Source organism: Uranotaenia lowii, chromosome 1 (genome assembly GCF_029784155.1).
Source record: "Uranotaenia lowii strain MFRU-FL chromosome 1, ASM2978415v1, whole genome shotgun sequence".
In the NCBI taxonomy this organism is placed as follows: domain Eukaryota; kingdom Metazoa; phylum Arthropoda; class Insecta; order Diptera; family Culicidae; genus Uranotaenia; species Uranotaenia lowii.
This window is the reverse complement of record NC_073691.1, coordinates 180,339,402-180,352,253: the sequence shown is the minus strand read 5'-3', so window position 1 is coordinate 180,352,253 and position 12,852 is coordinate 180,339,402. Positions and strand designations below refer to the sequence as shown.

Here is a 12,852-nt window from a genome sequence, read left to right as displayed (position 1 = left end):
CACTTTATCGCTAGATTCACTTTAATTTTATCTGTAGTTTCAAGACAAAACTTTGTTTTCAGTACTTTGTTCTGATGAACATTGAAAAAACCTCAAGTAATTTTGTCCCATTGAACGAATGATCGCAAGTCGGTCCCATAAGGCATGAATCATGGCATGTCGGTCCCACAGCCATAAGGGCCCAGCAAACGATTTTCAACAGAATCAAAACGAAAAAATAATCCTTATGAAGTGAAAATCTTTCATTAGCCGTTGCAGTGACAGATTCTGTTGATTACTTCGATTAAAAACGCATACAAGTGCAGAACTATCGTTGGACTTTTTACGATTTTTCAATGCCGTTTTTCTCATTTCAACAAAAACGCAAATGGAACGGACTTGCTATGAGCGGCAGAACAGTAGTCGAAAGTCGACAATCGAATGTCGGAAAGCCATTAAGTAAGAGTTTAAATTGGATAATCGAATATCGCAATTCAAATTTGAAAGGCAGTTGAAAACAAAGAGTAGTCATTTAAAATTACATCTAGATCAAAAGTATAATAATTTGGTCTTGAGAACTGAATTTGAACAATTATAGCTCTAAAAGCTTCATCTTTTCACTCGTGAATGATTATCTGAAACAACATTGTCCCTTTCAGGGAATTTCTATATTCTTTATCTTCATTATTTTGATACTTCGAACCGGGTTAGTATTATCCGGTTCGAAGGACCAAAATAATACAGGTTTATAGTAATTGCTCTGGGTTTGACAATGGATTTTAGATTGGTTTGCAACGGCACTTAATGCGAATGCAAACTTTATCACCACTTCTTGATTTTTTTCAGGACATGATTTTACTAGAATACCTTTTGGCTTAAAAAACGTTCCATCTCTTTTCCGAAGCACAATAGCGAAAGTTCCCGATTTTGAAATAGGAAAAGATAAAACGATAATCGATAGTCGAAAGTCGACCATCGAAAGTCGACAACCGAAAGTCGTAAAGCCATCAGCTGAAAGTTCAAATTGGATAATCGAATATCTTTTATGAAATGAATTTGCGGCTGCATGATTTTGGTCATTCGAATCGAGATTAATTTTTGCCGGTTCAAAGGACCAAAATAGAATACTGGGATTCTTTTTGGCTTAAGAAATGTCCCTTCTCGTTTTCAAAGCACAATAGCAAAAGTTCCCGGTTAGGGAATAGGAAAACACAAAACGATAATCGATAGTAGAATGTCGATCATCGAAAGTCTTACATTATTTTGGTCCTTTGAGCGGGATTAGTTTCATCCGGATCGAAGGACCAAAATAATGTAGAATTGGAATAATTGCTCTGGGTTGGACAAGGGATTTTTTTTAATTTGCAACGATTATTGTTATGGCACCCAATTCAAATGCAAACTGTATCACCACTTCTTGATTTTATTTTCAGGATATAAAATCAGCACATGATTTTACTGAAATACTGTTTGGCTTTAAAAATATCCCATCTCTTTTCCAAAGCACAATAGCGAAACTTCCCGATTCGGAAGATAATCTTAAGACGAAAGTCGACCATTGAAAGTCGGAAAACCATAAGTTGAAAGTTCAAATTCGATAGTCGAAAATCGTTTTGCCAATTTTGGCAATATTGACAGTTTTGTCAATTTTGACAGTTTTGACAACTTTAATGATTTTTAGAATTTTAACAGTTTTGACATTTCTGACAGTTTTGACATTTCTGACAATTTTAACAATTTTGAGAATTTGGACTTTTTTGACTATTTTGGAAATTTGGGCAATTTGACAATTTTGGCAATTTTGACCATTTTTAAAAATTTTGACAATTTTGAGAACTTTGGCAATTTTGACATTGCTGACCATTTTCACAATTTTGTCAACTCTGACAATTTTGTCAATTTGAACAATTTTGATCATTTTGATAATTTTGACAAATTTTCCTAATTATGGCAATTTGGGTTATTTTGACAATTAGGACAATTTTCACAGCTTTGAAAGTTTTGACTATTTTGACTATTTTGACCATTTTCACAATTGTTGACAATTTGGACAATTTGACAATTTAAGCAATTTTGAAATTTCGGACAATCCGGACAATTTTGACAATTTTTTCAGCTTTGTCAATTTTGACAATTTTGACAAATTTGACAATTTTAACAATTTTGACAATTTTGACAATTCTAACAATTTTGACAATTTTAACAATTTCGACGATTATGACAGTTTTGACAATTTTGACAGTTTGGATAATTATGACTTTTTTGACAATTTGGGTTGTTTTCACAATTTTGACAATTTAGATAACTTTCACAGCTTTAAAAATTTTGTCAATATTGACAGTTTTGACAATTTTGACAGTTTTAACAATTTTTACCATTTTTAGAACTTTTACAATTTTGACAATTATGACGATTTCAACAATTTAGATAATTTTAACAATTCAGACAGCTTTTACAATTTACACAATTTACACAATTTTGTAAATCTGTACAATTTTGACAATTTTGTCAATTTTAAACGATAGTCAAAGTCGTAAGTCATACAGTTGGAAATCGTTTGTCAAGAATCGACAGACGAAGGATGAAAATTAAAACCGAGAACCGAAGGTTGACATTTGAAATCGATATTTGCAAGTCAAAACTTGAGAGTCGAACTTAGTAAGTCAAAAATTCACTGTCGAAAGTGTGAAAAAATGTGAGTCGTAAGTCGATTTAAATGTGAAGGACTGAAAAAAACTCTCCGAAAGTTGAATGTCGAGATTCACAAGTCACATAGCGAATCGAAAGTCAAAAGTTGATAACCGAAGGAGGAAAGTCGGCAACCAAGAATCTTAAGTCAATAGTCTAAAGTAAAATAAAAACGGAAACCATTAGTCAATTAAGGAATCAAAAGTTGCACTGCAAGATTCGACTGACAAAAGTTGCAGGTCAGAAGTATTTTGACGAATGTTTTATGCTGGAATCAAAGCGAGAGTCATGAGTCATGAGTTAGAAATCCGAACCTTGAAAATCGACAGTGGATAAACGATAATCGAATGCCAATCCAGCTCTGAGGATTGAAAGATGAAACCTAAAACTAATGTACCTGAGACATGAGGCATATTTATTAGACATGAGACTTGAATCGTGAGACCTGAGACATGAAACCCAAGTCCTGAGTCCTTAGACAAGAGACATGAGGCCTGAGATATGGGACCTGAGACTTTAGATTTGAGACCTGAGACCTGAGACCTGAAACATGAGACCTTAGACGTGAGACCTGAGAAATGAGCCACGCGGAGTGAGAAGTGAGTCGTGAGGAGTTAGACGTGAGCCATGAAAAGTACGAAGTGAGACGGAGCTATGAGCCATGAGAAATCAGGCAAGAGAAGGGAGACTTCTCACGGCTCATTTCTAACGAATCACGTCTTACTTCTCATTACTCACGGCTCACTTCTCACTTTTCACTTCAGACCTCTCACGGCTCACATCTCACTTCTCACGTTTTAATTCGCGCTTCTAACGACTCATTATTCACTACTCATATTCCACTTCTTGATTCTCACTTCTCATGTCTCACTTCAAGGTTCGACTGACAAAAGTCGAAAGTCACAATTATTTTGACGAATGTTGAGTGCTGGAATCATATCGTAAGTCATGAGTTAGAAATCCGAACCTTGAAAATCGACACTGGAAAAAACGATGATCGAATTCTGAAGTACGATGGTTGAAAAACGAAATATAAAATCAAAAAAATAATCGACAAATGTTATTTCTTAGTCGAAAGTCTATGACTTTCAACTTTCGATTGATGACATTTGACGTCTGTCTGAAATAAATCCGACCCTGCCCTGTAACGGAAAAGCAACAAATCGGAAGATTATCTTAAGATGTCAGCTTCTGATTTCGGTACCGAAGACAGGACCCGGATTGGGCTTGAAAATTGTCAAGGGAGAAAAGCTTTCGCCGAAGGTGCTTTTCAACTTAAACTTGTGCATCTGTTTACGAGATATAAAGCATGAAGCAGCAAAATATTGCAAAAGCTAAATCTCTCTCATATTATCCCTTCTTTCTTGCAATGAGATTTAAAGTTTTAAGTGGTGCACTCTAACTCGGCAACTTTGGGGCTGTAGTTCGTTTTAGGAAATAGTATATTCAATTATTCAATCGGTGCACATGTTTTGGCTTTCAATTATAGAAGCGAGATTGCAAATTTACGATTTAGGAATGTTTCTACTCGGAGCCCTGGAAGTTTTGTTGGCAGCAACATTTCCCAGCAATAGCATTTAGTGTGTTCGTATTTCTCATTCGGAATTCGTGCGTTGCCTATTCAAAGGCGTTTTACTATGTCGATAGTATACATTTAGGCGCTTTAAGCAGTAATTAAAAATCAATCTCACCATGTTTGGAAAATTTTTAGTGTAATTTTTTCCATTGAATTTTTCGCACAAAATTTCACCAGAATCCTTCGTTGTACAGGTGATCATTAGTGCTAATGTAAATTGTACGTTTCATGCTCCTATCATAGCCATTTTGCAGATTCGCGTCAAGGCACTTGCCAGTCAGTCATCCAGCCAGCCCTTCCGAAGTGAGCGATATGTTAATATCTTTCAGATAATTGCTGGGCCGGGTGATGTAGCCGTCGTTCAACCGTGGCCGCCCCATAATCTACCCTTCGCGTAGTCGAAGACGCTGTTTGCTTGCTACTAATATGTGCGAGGAAACATTTCACCGAGGCTAGTGATCCCCAAGGAGCTATCCATCAGTCAGCTGCAGCAAACCAACCAAAGTACGAGGGTCTGGCTGGTTGCGCTTCCAAGTCTTTCTCTCTGGAACACCCTCTGCCAAAGCTCCAAATAGTTCTTGCACAAAGTAGTTGATGCATACCGACTCTTGGCAATGTTCAGCATGATAAACTTTTCCAAGAGTCCGTAACATAAGAAGCCACGGTTCGGATTAGTTTCGATTCTCTCCGAACCCCTTTGCACCCTTTCTGGCGTGCATCCTAGATAGAAGCTCGTGTCTTCATTTATTTAAACCCATCTGGGGTACCCATCGTGGTGTCCCGTCTAATTATCGGAACTGGGCAGGGGAGAAGAGTACCCAACTGCTCCGAACACGGAAATCCGGAAGCAGCTTTTATCAATCATACTACCTCAACGGTTTTCTAAAAACAACTCTTGCTCGTCTTGCTTGTTTGTTGCAACAACAACAACAAAATACCCCGAAACGTTAGCGCTACCGACATACTAATGTGTTGTTGTTTTTCCTTCTTCTCTCTCTCTCGTGCGCAATTTTACAGGTAGCGGCCATGATGTCCTGCCCCCTTCCGTTGCCATTACCAATTCTTCCACCAGCACTGCACGCAGACTACCCACCGGTTCACATCGGAGTTAAGGTAAGTTGTTTATGCTTTATATTTTAGTTTTAAGTTTGATTGAACATTGCAGCTTATTTTCATCTTCCTCCACTGTTTTTTGTTTATGTTTATCTCGGCTCTTAATGAGAGGAATAACATTCTTCGTCTTTCTTAAACTTTAAAAGGGATGGGACAGAATTGTTCCTTAAATTCTTTAAACACAAGGTACTGTGAATGATACACATGAAAAGTGAAAAATGAGACGTGAGAGGTGAGATCTGTAAGTGATAAGTTCTCTTTTCACGTCTCACTTCTCACTTCTTACGTCTCATTTATCACTTTTCATGTCTTACTTTTTACCATATGAGAAGTGAGCTGTGAGAAGTGGGAAGTGAAACTTGTGAAGTGAGAAATGAGCCATGAGAAGTGAGACATTAAAAGTGAGAAGTGAGATGTGAAAGTGATAAGTTCTCTTCTCACGTCTCACTTCTCACGGCTCATTTCTAACTTTTCACTCATTTCTCACGACTCTTTTCTCACGCCTCACTTCTCACTTTACACTTCTCACCTCTCACGGGTCACATCTAAATTCTCAAGAATCACTTCTCACTTTCTCACTTTTCACTTCGCGTTTCTCACAACTTATTATTCTCTACTCACGTCTCTCTTTCAAATTCATCCTTTTCACTTCTCACTTCTCATGGCTCATTTCTCACTCCTTACGTTTGACTTTTCACTTTTCATGGCTCCTTTCTCACTTATCACGTCTCAATTTCTCACGGCTCACTTCTCACGACTCACTTCTCACGGCTCTATTGTGACTGATCACGTCTCACTACTCATTTCTCACGTCTCACCTCTCATGGCTCATATCTCACTTCTCACATCTCATGGCTCATTTCTCACTTCTCACTTCGCGTTCCTCACGGCTCATTATTCTCTTCTCACGTCTCGCTTTTAAATTCTTCCTTTTCACTTCCCACTTCTCACGGCACTTTTCACTACTTACGATTCACGTCTCACATGTCACGGCTTGTTTCGCACTTCCCACATCTCACTTCTAACCTTTCACGTTTCACGTCTTTCTTCTCACTCCTCATTCCTTACTTCTCACGTGTCACTTCTAGCTTCTTACGTTTTATTTTAAATTTTTAAAGTTATTATCTGAACCGCTCAGAATCTAGACGATTTTCCTCCAAACCCTACATGAATTCCAAGTTAATATATTTATGTATCTAGGAATTGCAAAGAAGGATTCATAAATTGGCGTTCCGGGCCTAGAATTTTGGCATTTAAATCTTCCATTCAAACGAAAATCGAAACAATAGATCTTACAGAAAAATTGGTTCAGATTGAATTCACAATTTCATTAGGCTGGAATCAGATTCCGAAACCAAAGGCAATTATTTAATTTAACCCATTTGAAAAAAAAAAAAGAAAAGAAAAATCAAACAGGAATTTGTCAACGTTGTGTTCGACTTTTCGGTCCAACCAGAAGGCTCTGTCCCTAATTGACCGACCACTTTCCGGAAACCGGAACCAGTCCCATGACGATATTCGGACGTCCATCGAAGCTTACCGCAAAAATCTTTTTAACCTTTCAACCAGAATGTGACCAATTTTAGAAACCGAAACCACCAATTAGCTTTCGGGGACCAAGTTGGGGCCCAGTTCTGTCCCGAGGAAATGAAGCAGTCAAGCTGAGCTTACGGAAAACAAAGGTATTCGATTCGGAAGATTTGACTCATGTCGTTTGAGATTTCCTGGTACGGGATTGTTTTGGGGAATTTTTCTCCTCATCCTTGAATAGGAATAGGGTGTTGTCCTGTCAACGGTAACCTGTGAATAAGTGGGGGGCTTCGTTTTATTGAAATATTTAAAGATTTAAGAAGAAGATCACAGCACCGACATCGAGAAGGGTACAAATTTAAAAAAAAAATGGTAAAAGGACATATAACATTTTGATTATGTGTTTTTCCAACTTACAGTTACCAACTTATCTATTGATTTGTTTAATTTTTATTTTTTGTTAAATTTCTAACTCTACTTGATTTTAATATTTAAAAAAAAAATCCTGAAACACATTGGTAAAGAAAGAACAAATTTTTCAAAAGGCTCTTTAAATTATAACCTGAATTGGACTCATACGCACACACTTACACCCAAACATTCTGAAATCGGTACTTTGTTTGTTGTCCTCATCACATATTTAGTAATGCTTTGTCGCTCGTTTCCGGATTATATGATTTTGTTTTTGTGTTCCCCGTTGATGCTCGGTTATGTTCTCGGTTTTCATTCGTATTTTTTTTCTCTTGATGTCCTCCCATCGTTTTTTCCGGAACGATACAAGTATGTTAGGTCCGGGACCAAGGGCGAGTCATTTTTCACTGATCTTGTTAGGAAACTACTCTCCGGATGATACTCGGAGTGGTATTTGTGTCTGTCTTTCTGGGTGTTTGGGCAGAATGATAAAAGGTGAACAACGGAAAAGTTTTGACTTTAACTGTAGAAGTGAACTCTTCATATTTTAGGAGCTTAGAATCAAGAGTATAAAATCGAAAATCGAGAATCGAGACTCTAGAAACAAGAGCGAAAGTTGAGTGTTAAGAAATGAGAGTTAATAGTCGAGTGTCAAAAACCGAAAACCGACAGCCGAAGCTTGAGAATCGAAAGTCGGAAGTCGACAGTTCAAGTCGAGAGTCCAGAGTCAAGAGAGTCGAGGTTGAGAGTTGAGAGTTGAGAGTCGAGAGTGGAGAGTTGAGAGTTGAGAGTTGAGAGTTGAGAGTTGAGAGTTGAGAGTTGAGAGTTGAGAGTTGAGAGTTGAGAGTTGAGAGTTGAGAGTTGAGAGTTGAGAGTTGAGAGTTGAGAGTTGAGAGTTGAGAGTTGAGAGTTGAGAGTTGAGAGTTGAGAGTTGAGAGTTGAGTGTTGAGTGTTGAGAGTTGAGAGTTGAGAGTTGAGAGTTGAGAGTTGAGAGTTGAGAGTTAAGAGTTAAGAGTTCAGAGTTCAGTGTTCAGAGTTAGGAGTTGAGAGCTCAGAGTTTAGAGTTCAGAGTTCATAGTTCATAGTTCATAGTTCATAGTTCATAGTTCATAGTTCATAGTTCATAGCTCATAGTTCATAGTTCATAGTTCATAGTTCATAGTTCATAGTTCATAGTTCATAGCTCATAGTTCATAGTTCATAGTTTATAGTTCATAGTTCATAGTTCATAGTTCATAGTTCATAGTTCATAGTTCATAGTTCATAGTTCATAGTTCATAGTTCAGAGTTCAAAGTTCATAGTTCAGGGTTCAGAGTTCATAGTTCAGGGTTCAGAGTCGAGAGTCGAGAGTCGAGAGTCGAGAGTCGAGAGTCGAGAGTCGAGAGTCGAGAGTCGAGAGTCGAGAGTCGAAAGTCGAGAGTCGAGATTCGAGATTCGAGTGTCGGGTGTCCAGTGTCGAGTGTCCAGTTTCGAGTGTCGAGTGTCGAGAGTTGAGAGTTGAGAGTTGAGAGTTGAGAGTTGAGAGTTCAGAGTTCAGTGTTCAGAGTTAGGAGTTGAGAGCTCAGAGTTAAGAGTTCAGAGTTCATAGTTCAGAGTTCATAGTTCATAGTTCATAGTTCAAAGTTCAGAGTTTAAAGTTCATAGTTCAGGGTTCAGAGTTGAGAGTTGAGAGTTGAGGGTTGAGAGTCGAGTGTCGAGTGTCGAGAGTTGAAAGTTGAGAGTTGAGTGTTGAGAGTTGAGAGTTGAGTGTTGAGAGTTAAGAGTTAAGAGTTCAGAGTTCAGAGTTCAGAGTTCAGAGTTCATAGTTCAGAGTTCAGAGTTAGGAATTGAGAGTTCAGAGTTTAGAGTTCAGATTTCAGAGTTCACAGTTCAGAGTTCAGAGTTTAGAGTCTAGAGTTCAGAGTTCAGAGTTCAGAGTTCAGAGTTCAGAGTTCAGAATGCAGAGTGCAGATTGCAGAATTCAGAACTCAGAGTTCAGAGTTGAAAACTGAGAATTGAGATTTGGAAGTTTATAGTTTAGATATTAGAGTTTTGAGTTTAGTGTCACGAGTTCAGAGCTCAGAATTGAGAGTCAAATGTCGAGAGAGTGTGGAAAATCGAGAGTTGATAATTAAGTTCAAAGTTAAGTTTTTGGAGTTGGGATTCGAGTATCGAAAGTCCAAGAATTGAAAATAAAGAGTTTATAATCAAAGGACTTACCTATTAGGTAAGTTTAGAGTTGAAAGTTCAGTGTGAAATTCAAAGTTTTTTCAGTATCGCAAATTAAAATTATTTTTGTAGGATTGTTATTTAGAAATTGATTTCGCATTCGGGCTACATTGAGGTCGGAAAATTTTGTAGTTGATTCTTTTCTAACCTCGAATGCACTGTAGAATCTACAGTTTTTTGAACGTGTTAACCTCTGCAACGTTTGATAAGTAATTGTTGCAGTTATGGAAGCGCAATGCTCATTCAATATTCAAACCAACATTCCGTTTTCCACCTTGGCAAACTGCTGCATTCCACATTCCACATCCACATTCCATCGAAGGATGTGTGCCCATTATCGAATCCGAAAAGAAATGCTGCTAAAGTAAAAGAAAGTATCGAAACATTGTAATGTGTAACCCCCCCTATTGTGAACTCCGACGAACCGGATCGAACGAAATGAAAATAAAAACTGTCATTTTGTCACAAAACACAAAAATCGAAGCTCCCCCAAAACGAGTATGGATACATACGGAGGGCGTTAAATTTTATTACCCATCCCAAACGAGAGGACAAATGACCAGCGTCGATTTTGTTTTTTGCTTTTCGTAGCTTCAGTATACGATTTGGAACGGGGGGGCGAAAACACATCAACACTGGGATGATTCCAAGCACATCGACAGTTTAGAACATGGCATTTCCCTTTCGCATCAGGACACGGGAACGACAGGGATTGGGAATCCGTTTTGCCTTTAAGGACAGTTTTTCCTGTGTGATGGTTCTTCTTCAGAAAAGAGTGGGATGGAATCATGAAGTGCAAGTGAAAGCAGGTAATGTTTTTATTTAATTTCGCTTTTTACGAGCTTCTAAATGAGGGTTGAGAGACACGGAGCAGGGGCACAAAATGACCGACGACAGACCAATTGGATATTCTTTTTCTTGAGGAACGAAACGCCAGGATCGAACGAGCTACCGGAAATATAGGTAGATTTAAACGCTCCTAAATGGACCGGTGGTGCCGAAGGTGTACGACAAACAACATTCGAAGTGGCCAGGATGGTTGGAATCGAAAGTTGTCGTCTGGCACATCCGGAGATCCGATCGGAAATATCATGAAAAATTTACAGTGCATTACGGGGATGCTGTTTTATGAGCAGGTGCGGGCATCTAAAACTCGAAGTACATCCGGACGGAATGATGTTTCCGGCTTTGTTTTGTGTCTTGCTTGAGAATTATTTCGAGTACGGTTCGGATCGGGTTTCGAAAGGAAAATTTTTCACTTTACATGGCGACCGTGAGAAAGTTGAATTAGAAGAAAAAAAATCTCACATATGAATTGATTATTCCGTTATTTTTTTTCAAAAGCATCGCCTTTGGTCATTTTACATGGCGACCGTGATCTTTCCGGAAAAAAATATTGTTTTTGAATAACTTTTGAACAAAATGGAACACATTCTCCTACCAGACATTGTTCTTCCGATTTGAGGTGCACCTTTCCTGGGACGACCAACGAGAGACATTCGACGTCGTCTGCATCTCTGGAAAGATACCATTAACCTGAAACCGATGTACTACCGTCATGTATCGCCGGAAGCTGGACATGGTCCAGTTATTTCCTAGACTTTTCCGGATTCATGTCCGCATATAATCCTTCCTCCTGACCGTAGTTGGTTTGTCTATTTTTTCTCTTGCTTCCCAATCGCTTGCTACGGACCATTAGCGGAAGTATGCCTACGTTCCAGATATTTTGCTTGCTGCTGCGACGTAGCTATCTAGAAGATTACCGAGCATTAGCCTTAGCATTCGCTGACGCTGTTGCGTCCTTCCGTTTTTTCATCCTTCAGAAAATGTGCGACCACGTAGGCTTTCTGCAAGTTTCGCTTTTGGATGTGGAAAGAAGATACATTCGGTTTTGCGTTCGATTTGGACTCTCGAAGAGACTCAAAATGTATAACGCTTCCCCGAAAATACACTAAAACCGAACAGCTTTAAGGTCCATTAAACAGATCATGAATTTTAAAGTACCTAAACTCGGAATGACTGATGGATGAATTTCGAATAGTAGCACGCTGATAATCGGTAAGACAGCTGCCGAAGGTATTTGCAATCCAACGCGCCGTTTCCAATTCCCGGTAAACTTCCGAGTAAATTTGCCGGTAACGATTATCTAGCCTATCGCGGCGATTATGCACCAGCCGATTTCAGAGTTGGGTGGGATGATTCCGCGGCCGCTAATGGTGTTGATGGAAAATGGCACACAAAGTGATTGATACCGAAAATGGAGTTGCACTGGTTTGGATCTTCCGCCCTAAGGGACTGATTTCGTGGCGCGATGATTCCGAATAGCACAAACACCGGCACATCAGCCTGTGGCTCCAGGAACTCGATGATAGCAAACGGGATGAAATTTAATTTGCCATTTTTCTATGAATACTGATAGGGCAATATTCCGTTGAGCTATGATAGCTCCAGTTAAATCAAGGGAAAAGGGAAGAGGATGATGAAGGGTTTAGTTTGATTGGCGCCAAGTGTTCGAAAAGTCGGCTGATCCCTCAAAAACGTGATTTCAAAACGATAGCTCTTTGAATTTTGCGCAACAAATCGTTTTACATTTGTTTGAGAAATCAGGTATGTGAAATTTTTCTTTGAATCTCTCAGCTGATGTATATTTATCTCTTTTTTTAGATCGGGATTTGATGTCTGATATCTGAATCTGATCAAGGTGCAATGCACTTCTAGAGATTTTACCATTCGGCAGGGACTCATGATGTACCTCTCCCTCCTGCGTATCAAGAACTGTTATCAAAATATTCAAATTCGATCGAGTTGTAAGCCGAGCCTCGAAAACCAAAAGTTGAGTACTGAGAATAGCACATCGAGAGGCCAAAGTCGAAAGTGAGTGTTGAAAGTCTAGAATCGACCGGCGGTAGTTCAAAATTAAAATCCGAGAATCGAAAATAGGATGTCGAGATTCTATAAATGAGATTCGAGTATCGAGAGACGAGAGTCGAGAATCTAGTTAAGAAAGTCGAAGGTTGACAGTTGAGAGTCTGAGCCAATAGATAGAAGAAAATCAAGAGTCAAAATTCAAGCGACGGGATTTGAGTGCTTAAAATTCAAAGTGAAGTGTAGAGAGGCATAAAATGTTTCAGGGTCGGGGTCGTTTCTGGATGCCGTAAGTCATGGAATCCTGCTGTCCAAATTCGAAAGTTGAGTGTGAAGAGTCCAATTTCTAGAGTCAGAAATTGTTTGTCGTTTATCAATCATCATGAGCCAAGAATCGAAAAGCGAGATTTGAGGTTGAGTGTTGATTCGAGATTCGAAAAATGAAAGTCGAGGTTGAAAGTTGAGAGTCGGAATTAAAGGG

The 12,852-nt window shown here is 38.8% G+C and overlaps 1 protein-coding gene across 12 annotated transcripts in view; it reads left to right on the top strand.

The window, feature by feature from the left end:
* Nucleotides 1-12,852, top strand: part of LOC129738847 (polypyrimidine tract-binding protein 2) — a 595,573-nt gene that overhangs the window by 239,639 nt on the left and 343,082 nt on the right. For all 12 annotated transcript variants that reach the window (XM_055730225.1, XM_055730206.1, XM_055730232.1 and 9 more), the window contains one exon: nt 5,261-5,356. In XM_055730225.1, coding sequence (XP_055586200.1) covers nt 5,270-5,356 — 87 coding nt within the window. In that variant the 5' untranslated portion in view covers nt 5,261-5,269. The remainder of the gene's footprint in view (nt 1-5,260; nt 5,357-12,852) is intronic.